Source organism: Micropterus dolomieu, linkage group LG17, assembly GCF_021292245.1.
Source record: "Micropterus dolomieu isolate WLL.071019.BEF.003 ecotype Adirondacks linkage group LG17, ASM2129224v1, whole genome shotgun sequence".
NCBI classification, from domain to species: domain Eukaryota; kingdom Metazoa; phylum Chordata; class Actinopteri; order Centrarchiformes; family Centrarchidae; genus Micropterus; species Micropterus dolomieu.
The window spans coordinates 25,692,995-25,705,059 of record NC_060166.1 but is presented as its reverse complement, the minus strand read 5'-3'; the positions used below and the strand labels follow the sequence as shown (position 1 = coordinate 25,705,059).

At 37.7% G+C, this 12,065-nt stretch overlaps 1 protein-coding gene across 1 annotated transcript; it reads left to right on the top strand.

Annotated features, from left to right (window-relative positions):
* The first annotated feature begins 4,113 nt into the window (after positions 1 to 4,113).
* LOC123986539 (succinate receptor 1-like) lies at positions 4,114 to 7,534 on the top strand. Its single transcript, XM_046074849.1, has 3 exons — positions 4,114 to 4,190; positions 6,215 to 6,281; positions 6,467 to 7,534. Exons 2-3 carry the CDS (start codon positions 6,279 to 6,281, stop codon positions 7,415 to 7,417), a joined length of 954 nt encoding a protein of 317 aa, XP_045930805.1. The 5' UTR covers positions 4,114 to 4,190; positions 6,215 to 6,278; the 3' UTR covers positions 7,418 to 7,534.
* The last annotated feature ends 4,531 nt before the right edge of the window (positions 7,535 to 12,065 follow it).

The window sequence follows — 12,065 nt, the reverse complement described above, 5'->3', positions numbered from 1 at the left end:
GTCTTCAAGACGACTGTGTGTGTGTGTGTGTGTGTGTGTGTGTGTGTGTGTGTGTGTGTGTGTGTGTGTGTCAGGGTACATTTGGGACAAATTGGCCGACTAAGGGTGAGAGGGAGGAATGAGGAGAAGTGAAATTAGCAGATACAGATACAGTCCATCACCTTTTCATTTATTCATTTCACGCACACACACAATCACAACTTATGAGGACAATGTGACATACTGATTGCAAAGCTCCACCCTCTACTAGCTGGTCCATCATAAGCTCAGTTATCCTTTTCTCTTCTGTCTCACTTTTCCTCATCCTGCCTCCCATTTGCCAGTTCCATTTCCATTGAACTGAAAACAATTGCTCTCATGTGTTCTCCCCTCCCATTAATACATCTGACTGATTCATGACTTGTTACTAATTACTAACTCATACATTATTTCAATTCATCTAATTTTAGGCTGTTTTCTATGTTTTTGTTGTTGATACATAATTGTATCAATGTAATCTTCCATAAACATAATGCAGGACACCTGTGGAGTTTTGGCCCATTATCTGAGCGTTGGGCCAATACTGCCCTCTGCTGGAATCAATTTGTATCACAGGGATGGTACATGAAATGCCCTGCTGGAAGATTGCAAATTGCATAGCTCGTCTTCTTGTTTCTTGCAGCAGACAAACATACACCACAAAGTCACTTTACAGTAATATTTACAGGCTTCTTTTTTTTTTTACATACACACAACAAATACACATACAGATGGACAGGAGACCGCTGTGGTTTTCAGTAATTGCATTTAAATTTAGGACCACTAATGGGACAAAGGCAGATCGAAGTGGTTGTGAGATGATTAACAAGAGAAAACGCAGATGTAAAATTGTACATCTATGTGAGTTTATTTTTGTTAAATTATTTTTTTATTAAATTCTATTTAAAGAAAATAAAGAAAAAAACAGTTTAGTTGCTGCTCACAATCTGGTCCACAAACTGGTCACAATTGGTAGACTGGTGATGAGCGGTCACAAGTTAACACAAGGGGTCACATTGGTTTATTGTACAATATTGTATCATAGCTTGTAATTCTTAAAAATGGTTCAAACCCACACATGTGCACACATGCCTTACGGTCATTTAGATTTAAATGAATCCACCTGCTGAGGTTTAACCTATTTGTCTGAAATAGCACCAGTGACTGACAGAGGGGATGAAGTATTGGCAAGTATCCAGACTCCCTGTAAGAGACAAACACTGTTTGTTTAGTGGGAGATGGGGCTTCAAATCCTGGCTGTCTTTGTTTGATACTTTTAACTCTATGTGACTTTGTTTGCTGTGGTCTGCCACCAGAGGGCAGTCCCATTATATAAATGGCAAACAAAAACTCTCACTATATTAAATCAAAATATTAAGGGATATACAATACCGCACCCCGCACTAAATAAATGACCAGAGTTTAAAATGAAAGGGACTTGCGGTTATGGAGATGTACATTTAATGTATGTCTATGGGAGGATTGTTTGATGTACAATTACTAGTGCTACCTAGAGGCCTATCGACACCAAATTTCACACAGCCACTCAGGAGGGCGTGCCAGATAAGATCACCGAGTTTGATGTCGATCGACCATTCCGAACCTAAGATACGACATCATTCCTGTTTTTATCGTTTTTCGCAAACATTTGTTAGCTTATAATTTGGACAAACGTTTATGAGCTTGGTCCAGAGATTGTCCGTGCCAACTTTGGTGCCGATCGGACTTGCCATTTCGGAGGAGTTAATTAAAATAGGTTTTCAGTTTTCGAGATGGGTTTTTGATATGCACCTACATATGCGGGAGTTTCAAGCCCAAACGCGTTGACTTTGTGCCTGAGGTGATTGACAAGACTTGTACCTACCTTATGAGTTCCGTGTCCGTAGCACTTACTGTCTAAGCTGCAGTATGAGTTTTCTTGACGGAAGAAAAAAATAATAAAAACCAGAACGAATACAATAGGGTTCCCAGCTCCGCTGGTACTGGGAACCCCCACTCGGCTTGGACCCCTAATTACAATTACTTACAGAAAACAAAGAAGTGCTCAGTGTTAAAATTTAAACATTAAAATTAAAAGCAAGGCGCGCCTTGCCATATGTACATTTGTCAGAAGAAAGTAAAAAAAAGCAATAGATTGGTACAGTAAAGATGTCAAGAGAACAAGTTCCAAGCACTCATAAATGCTAGGTTAGCCATTGTTGGTGGATAGCAAAGACCGCTTGGCTAAGATACAACGCCTACTATTTTTAAGAGCCAGGATGTAGGAGTTTTTTTTAACTTATTCAAATTACAAAAAGTCGTGTTTTACATCAATGTCCTTGAATGAACCTAACCCTCCTCAGGTAAACTATACTGCCTGTTTGAACAACAGAAATTTTGCTGTCTTGAACTGATAGAAGATGCAGCCAGGAGAGCACTGCCTGATGGTCTGAAGATTTTTCATAGTTGATATTGGACGAACATTTGTTTTGTGTAATCTTGAGAAATGCCATTTAATGATTCACAGACAAGCACACAATCTTTATAAATCATATAAACCAAATGACAACAAAACATAAGCTAATATGATTCAGTATTAAAAATAAGGTTGATGTCTTTGTCCCACTGTTGAAAGATCACTCTTGTTCCCATAGTAATACAACAAAACAAACCATTGTCAGTCCCAGGGTTGGTTTCTTAAGGACATGTCTGTTACATTATACATAGCTTACTTGGTCTGCAGGGTAAGGTGTTAAAAAAAAGAAAGAAATAAAAAATCTACCATGACTTTGTCTCACATGTCTCTCAGCAGTAGATCATGTGCTTTCTAAAGCCCGACCAATATTGTAAGCTTTGTTGCCAAAACCTGCCGTAGGCTCCCTATCAGAATCAACATCATAAAGAAAATGGAAAAGTCAACACTGCGGTATTGTTGAGATGTTCCAAAGCAAAGTGAATGAATTGTGGTTGTACGTCACATTATTTTCACATTATTAAAGGTTATTGAATTACAAATTGGAACATTTAAAATAATTGCTCATGATAGCCAACATAATTGCTCTTTTTCTATTTTTACATGTTTTTAATCAGCATGTCAAACCACCATGTTCAATTTCAAAGTTAGTTTCAAAGCTTCAAGTTACTACAAATTAGTTTTGGTCCCCTTAAAAAATTGTCACAATAGACATGTAGTATGTGCCCACACTATGATTTCCTAAAAATCTCACAGTGCATTGTTTTATACTGGAAATAACTGGTCGTCAATCTGAATGCATAAAAAAACATGCAACGTTGCAAAAAAGGTTTAGCATTTATTTAGAAGGAACTTTGATGTTAAACAACGTGGACATGTATTAAGCGAGCAAACAGGGCTGCAACGTAATCATCGCAGGCAATCAACATGGATTCTACTACAAAACTGTGCTGGATTAGCATTATAAGAGCATATAAACAACACACTAACATCTAGTTCACTCTACATGTACAAACCAAAATTAAAATTTCTCCTTTTCTCCCTTTCCTTCTCCTTCTTCTTCTTTTTCTTCTTAAAAAGAAGAAGAAGGAGAAGACTGAGTCTTCAGTAGACCAGGGAGGAGTTTTTTGTCAAGGGAGTCTGGTGGTCTATCTCTGTAGGGATCAAAAATACCGAAGTTATCCTTTCAGCAATTATTTAAAATTTGAAATTGGAATCTATTTAAAATGGTAAAAATAAAGAAATAAAAATGTGTTAGCAATAAGTAATCACTATATGATCAGGGTTGTAAGTTTTACACATAGTTTTGTGTGTTAGTCAATGACTTAAAAAGAAATTAAATTAAATTAAAGAACATGGTGCGCTGATCTGAAAGTAACTGTGAGATCAAAAGATAAAAATAAATGTGTATAAGTTGATTATAATAAAAAACAGGAACTTCGAAGCGTCATAGAAAGTATCGAGTAGGAGGTGGATAAATTGCTAGTTCTTGAGAAAAAAAATGAAAGAGTCATATGCAATATTGTCAGAAAAACTGGAGAGCAGCTCACAACGGCTGCTTGAACAGCTATACTTAAGAATACATGCTAAAAGAAAATGTTTTCATAATATGTCTATGATTTAAGTTTTACCTGCAACAACCAATTTTCTTTTTGTAAATTCTGCAAGATTTTTTCATTGTTGCCCGTGACCAGCCATATTCTTCAGCTCTTAGAAGATTGTAAGTACAACTACATTTACATTACATTTATTCAATTAGCTGACGCTATTATCCAAAGCGACTTACAATTGCTATACATGTCAGAGGTCGCACGCCTCTGGAGCAACGAGGGGTTAAGTGTCTTGCTCAGGGACACAATGGTGAATGTCTCACAGTGGGAATGGAACTGCCTATTGCTGTCTGTACATAAAAAGCACATACTGTAAATTATAGTTAGGCATACCTAACTGTACCTATTAGTATTCTTTATAGCAATTCAAAAGGGTTTACATCAAAGTATCTATAGTTTGTTCTTATTAGTGAAAAAACAAAGATTGTGTGTCTAATTCAAGTGCATAGACAATGGCTTCATTGGTTGCTTTAAGAGATGAAAAATCAGCATTTTCTCCACAGCAAAATAAGACCTGCAGCTTAACTTACTTTCAAACAACATTTAAAAAAGTGGAAGTTGAGGGGGCAAACAATATCGACTAATTTGCTGGTTGATTTATGAGTTGCAAAGCCACAATTTGGTAGCACAGTTGAACTTAACACTGTTTCACTGACAGTGGACACTTGGATGGTTCATCTGACAAATGAAGGTAACATTTTTGTCATCTGACAAACGAAGATAGTTTTTAATTGAATATAGTATGCTTAAATTTGTTATGAATTTTAATAAATTTATGAGAATTAATACCCAATTATGAATTTTAATATTCATAAAATCAAAAATCATTCCTCGTTTCAGGGCACCACCGGAGTTGTTATAATCCTAGAGTCGATTGTGGGAAGCATTTGACTCATACGGAATAGGAGAACTAATGAAAGTGAGCTAACACTATGAGTTTAGGAGAAAAGGAAATATTTACGGGAGATCTCTGACCACAGAATGTTTGTTAGGTCTTACGGCTTGTCGGCCTGCTTTGGCCTGTTGCACGGGTCCCATGCTAGCTGCCCGATCTTGGCTTTTTGCCAGGGATTCTCCAGGGTTCTCCGTGTCTGACTGAAGAAAACGCCGTCCTCCGTCTGGCAATTCGGCTGTTTTCAGGTTTCCTTCGTTGCCGCTGGTTTGAGTCTTTGGAGATTGCAGTCTTTGGTTATTTAAAGTTCGGCTTCCTGGGTTATGTCACAACTTGGGTGAGACAGGGAGTATCCCTTTGATGGGGTAATGAAACACAGACCCAGTGCAGTTGCCACGGTTACATGTATGGGGGGCCAGTTTTGATAGGTTGTTCAGGGAAATGCTAATCGCTGGTTCGTGTCCCTTTGTCAGTTTAACAGTCAGGCCCCGCGTTATCAGCTTCGGAATCAAAAAGGTGCCAGTTTTATGGTCAGGGATTGCACTTAGAGAAAGCAACTTTCACCCCCCCTTCCGTTGGGGTCTCCCCAGCAGTCTGTTGAAGTTGATCTTTAACACCCCCTGCTCTTCTCTGGGAGAGGAAAGAGGAATTTGGAGTAGCTCCAAATTTATTCATTATAAAATGCACAAATCCAAACCGTTGTCCCACTACAATAGTTTTGGCAGACACATCAAAAACTAATATTTTTACTTTTTGCTGTGACACTGCTGTTAGTACACTTGCCACAATTTGTTTTCAAAGTCAGACTGCTGGCATCTGCATATTAATCCTGCAAACTTGCAATGACGCATGATGACTTGCATTGTAATTGGATGAAATACATAATTTAGTAAAAATGTGAAACATGAATTTTTTAAGTGGCTCTTCTTCGGGGCCAGGAAACCTGTATGGAGAGTTTGGTTTCATGTGGAGCATGAGGTTTTCACAGAGTTTCTGGCATCAGGTGTGTGTACAGTTCTTAGTAATTTATTATATTACTTATAAGTAATCTATTAAGCCTGCTAGGAGTTGTAGGTTTATTTGGATTGGATCATCTTTTTATACTGTATATGCAAATGACACTAAATGGGCCAACTATATATACCATGAATGGCTATTGTGGTTGGATGTCCCAGCCATGTCATATTAGAGGCACCAGTACCCTCAGAATTTAATTTACTGTTAACTGTTTCCACTTTACAGATAGTGGCACCTGCTCGTGGTCGTACTCCCTAGTCACGCTATCAGCAATTGAAAGAACTACAGCATGGTAAGCTTCACACATACTGTTCAATATTTATGTTGAATCTGAATCTGTTTGTTGCTGTTAGTCTCTACTGAATCTAAATTGTCCTTAAAGTTATTTTAAGTTATTACTTACTGATTCAATTCCTCTCCACTCCCTTACTTCTCCTTTTGCCTTTGTCTTCTCTCTTCTCCTCCTCTCTTCACTAGGTGCTCAATTGTACAGAGATAGATTACGTGCTGAAGAGGTACTACCTGGCACCGTCTTATGGCATTGAGTTCTGTATTGGATTCCCTAGCAACCTTTTGGTTGTACTTGGTTACATTTTTTGTTTGCCCAAGTGGCACAGCTGCAACATTTACCTCTTCAACCTGGCAGTCTCTGACCTTATTTTCCTTTGCACACTGCCACGCCTCTCGTACCTCTATGCAAATGACCAATCAGAGACTAGTCCTTTGGCTTGCCTTATCAACCGCTATGTCCTGCATGTCAATCTTTACTCTTCCATCCTCTTTATGGTTTGGCTTAGCATGGACCGCTTCCTGCTCATAAGACATCCATCACGGAACCATTACCTGCTGAAGCCACGAACAGCCCTGATTGTGACAGGACTGAGCTGGCTGGCCATCAATGTGGAAGTTGCTCCAATGATAGTACTGATGATCCATGACCTGCAGAGTGAAAATTGGAATCGCTGCAAGGATTTTGCAAGCCTAAAAGGACATGTCAATGTATTAGGCTACAGCCTGGGGCTAACTTTGACTGGTTACATTCTCCCTCTGCTAGGACTTTGCGGTTTCTCCCACCAAATTGCGCATCTGCTTTGTGTCCAGGAAAAGGCTCTACAGAACAGGTCAACTTCGTACAAGCGGCCTCTCCGGGTTGCTGCATCAACTGCAGTCCTTTTTCTAGTTCTCTACACTCCCTACCATGTGCTGAGAAATGTCAGAGTAGCTTCTCAGGAGGCCTGGACAGGGCTGCAGGTGTGTACAAAGATGTACATCGAGGCCACGTACATCTTGACCCGACCGCTGGCCTTCTTGCACAGCGTCATCAACCCTGTTTTCTACTTCTTCATGGGTGACAAGTTCAAAGAGCTCCTAGAGGCTAAGTTCAGAAAGCTGGTCAGAATGATAGAGCGGCAAAGAGAATCCGTCTGAAAAAATTATACCCAAGATCCCTTTAATCTGTTTTAACTGTTTAACATTTTTATTGATATAATTGTCATCCAGTAGTAAAAGTGATTAAGTGATGTAAACATGTCATGAAAATGTTGATACTGTATAATACTGTACATTTTCACATTTATTATATATTCTTTTCTCTTATTTGTATTCCTTCTATGCCTTGATGTGCAAACAAGTACAATTTCCCCTCGGGGATCAATAAAGTATTTCTGATTCAATTAATTCATTAAGGGGAAATGAGGTAAATTGTGTTGACAAAATAGAGTAATGTAAAATAACTTCATACATTTAAAGGTCAGAAACTGTTTCTATATTTATATTGACGCTCTGTTTAAGCATGCGTAAGGCAAATTCCTTTGTTTTTGTTGTTGACTGAAGACATTTGGGTATAAGATCAAATGATGAGGTAATGTCATGGCTTGGGCCTGCATGGCTGCTTCTGGAACAGTCTCATTAATATTTGTTGATGATGTAACTGATGATGGTAGCAGCAGAATGAATTCAGAAGTGTACAGAAACATTGGCAGAAACATGTCTGCCAATTTACAGAGAAATGCATTGAAACTAATCGGGAGGAAGTCGATCATGCAGCAGGACAATGACCCAAAGCACACTGCCAACAAAACAAAGGACTTCATCAGGGGGAAAAAGTGGAATGTATTAGAGTGGCCAAGTCAACCACCTGGCCTTAACCCAATAGAGCATGCATTTCATCTCCTTAAGAGGAGACTGAAGGGAGAAACACCCTGAAACAAACAAGAACTGAAAGACGCTGCAGTAAAAGCCTGGAATAGCATCACAAATTAAGAATGCAGTTTGGTGATGTCGATGGGTCGCAGGCTTGAGGCAGTTATTGCAAGCAAGGGCTATGCAACCAAATATTAAATGTTATTTACTTTAAGATTATTTGTTCCATTACTTTTGCTCACCTAAGAATGCTGTGGTCAAATACAAACGGTGAAGTTGTTTAACACATCTAGATGTGAATACCAGGAAATAAAAGATGAAATTCTGAACTCTTGTCTCATACTCATCTTTTGATCTTAAACCCAAATTTCTTCAGTAAATAACAAAAACAAAGGACTTTGCCTTACCTTTTGGAGGGGACTGTATGTATGTGCACACAGGTTGCTGTTTGTATTTGTATTTGCTGAAAAAGCATCATTATTTATATTTGTAGTCTGATGAAATTGGAGATGCATGTTTTGTCATGGTTACTACTATTGTTGGGATGGCTGCGTTGTACTGCATCATATTTTAATGTATTTAAATGTAACTTGACCCAACTAATAATTGCCTGCTATTAATATTACTACTGAAATGTTAGAAAAATCGTGATAAATATAATAAATAGAAAACAAGTAAATGATGCTTTGCGGCATTTTTTTTATGTGATTGTGACACACAACAATATGTTTAATTGTGGCTGTAATAAAAATACTACTTTTAAATTGGCTGTTACTCTACATTCACTTAGGTGATGCAAATGGACTCACAATTGCTATATATGTCAAACATTGCACACCTCTGGAGGAACTTGGGGTTAAGTGTCTTGCTTAGGGGCACATTAGATATGTCGAACCCTGGTCTCCCATATAAAAGGTATGTGTCTTATACGCTTTAATGTATATAATACTGTATATACTATAAAATAAATTTTTTGGTGTTTTGTGTTTTTTGAAGCAATGCTGTTCACTCAATATTCAGAAGCCAAGTCTTAGAATTTCTGGGCTTTTCATCAGCACCAAAAGTCAGTATTAGATATTCTTTACAATTAAAATGTGTTAACTTTGAATTCCATGGCAGCACAAGCACTAAAAAAAGGTGAAAATGAGGAGTGTCCTAATGGTTTATGATACATACGATGTAACAACAATGTCTCCAGGCAGAATTTGACCAAACACGTTTGTCACATCTCCACATTATTGTCACTCCCCAATCTCGGCCAATCTGAGCCACGTGTTGCAAGGAGGGACATGGTGACAGCCTAGATGCCAAATATCACAATTTCTGCATTCACATAATAATCCATTACATATAGATGAATGACTAAACTCAAACCTGTCAACCAATGCTTTAGCAGACTTTTTTCTTATGTAATGTGAAACATATATTGCTGATGACTTTGTAAGCTTTCTGGAGTGTTTCTGAGAACTTTTGCTGCTTTTTTGTTAATTGACAAAAGTGTATTTGTTACCCTTTACACATATTTAGTAAGGATTCTGAATGTTGTGAAAATCTGTCAAGAAAAACAGTTTCATGATTTTATCTCTGCTGTCTGTTTTTCATGGATTTAACTGATCCTAGCTTGTTATGTAGCTTGTAACGCTGTGACCTTTTCAACTGAGCCATCAGCAGGGGTTTTGTTTTCATTTTGAGAAGCTCCTCATTGTTTTCCAAAAGTTTATTGTGCAATTTCCTGAGTAATGTCGGGGATTTAAACATCGACTTTTACATGGGTGACATTTAGAATAGGTTTGGATTTGGCTGGTGTATAAGCAGTACATGTCCTATCACTGTAGCATAGTGTGTTTAATTAATTATATTTGTGTAAATGTGTGTATTTGCAAAGTACTCATGTGTTATAGTGTCAGTGCTTACTTTAGTACTCCACCATCATTCCCTCCTTTTGCCTCTGGTCTTTCACATTTCTAGGTTTGAAACACTAACACTACATAAAAATCTAAATACAATCCCTAGGAATGAAGAGGTTTTTTTCTGCTTGTTCTCTCTCTTTCCTGACTCACATTGATTACTCCAATTACAAAATCCCTACCTTGAAAAACTTTGCCTGCTGTAAAAACGTTGTTGTAGTATTTCAAATATTGAGTCGGGCTCTTTTTTTTTTACACAATATATTTTTTCACATAAAACTCACATTTAGTGTTGTTTGTTCTGCTTTATTGAAAATATTATTAACGAATAATATTCTAATATATATTTCAAAAATTGGAATCATCTGAAGGTCACAACACTCATGATAGCCTCCTTCATTTTGGACAGTCAATGACCTTTGACCTTAGTTAGGCCCCAAATCCCCATTAAATTCATAGGGCTTTAACACAACAGGCAGGATCACATGCTTTCTTTCACACATGACTAATCAAACCATGCTTGATCCATCTTTTCATTTATGTTGGCATCTGTCCTGGAATTAGCAAAGAAAGGAAGCAAGGATGAAATATCAGGCTTTTAAGTTTCATATTAAAAGCCAGAGGGGTGATATTGAGACGGAGACGAAAAGTACAGTGGGAAATACATGTAGGGACAGATTACAAATAGTGTGATATCCTAATGTAATAATATTTTGTGAAGATAATTTAGTATTGCAATTCAGACAACTGTGGCTGGCCATTGAGGCAACAAGAGTATTATAGGGCACATAGTCTTTACAAAGGTTGCTGTATGTTAAACTTATGGTTTCTTAAATAAAGCAATTACACTAAGCAGTAATACTGTTGTGGAGATAAAATATGTGTTCTACATGGATGATTTAGTCTGAAACTCATGACTGACATGATTGTCAAGCCTTATGAACAATGTTTCAACAAAGCTGAGAAAAAAATCATGTTTACACAAAGTGCATATTTGTATGAGCATGCTTACTCACATTCCTGTGTGAACAGAGTATGTTTTTGTAAACTTTCTTTACTGTATAATCTGTACAAAACCATCCAAATCCATGAAATCCATTTCACGTTAGTTATTAGCCCTCCATAGCAGTAAAAGAATTTGAGAACAGTCTCCCCATTTCATGTATAGAGGGGTATACACAAATACAGCACCTGGCTACACACCTGCACACAAGGCCAGCATACCAGGAGGACAACAAAGACGAGCATAGTGTAGCACTTAAATAGTCCACACTACACCCAGGAGGCGTGGAGTGTTTTGTTAACTGTGTACTTATGAAAGAGCATCACCTATTTGAATCATCCTTTTTTTATAAATGGTTTGTTTACACTCATGCATCATCCTCTTTGCTATCCAGAGAAAACAAAATGCCTGTTTTTTTCCAACCTCTTGGACTGAACATGTGTAGGTGTGCTTAGTGATAGATTTGTCCACACAGTCAGCCGAATGTTTGCAGAGTTGATCTGTACTCTCACTCCCCAGCTATATGAACCCTCATCAGATCCAACGGGGATTGCTTCACCTAGAGTAAGTGGCGCCAAGTGGATTTGGTGTGTCTGAGTCAGTGTATTCAGAATATCCTTCTCAGCATACCGCCCTTTTCACTTTCACTACGTGTAATGTACTTGTCAACACTGTGTAGCATGTAACATGAAAATGACAAGTACATCATTTCTAATACGGTATGTCTTTCTCTCTTTCTCTCTGCATAATATGTGATTGCACACACACAAGTACAAGTGATCGGTAGTTCAAGGTAAAGTCAATTTATTAACAGATAACATTCAAATAAAAAATTATGCAAATCATTAGTGCTCCGAGAGGGAATCCAAAACAAAAACAGAAGTAGTTATATTTACAATGGAGAATGTAGCAGTGCATAAGCAAATTAACCAGGTTTCTCTGTCAAAAAAACTGCTGTAAAGCTCTTAAAAAAGTGACATACTTCCTGTTGCAGTGTATTTTAGATCTCCACCCTATGTGCAGA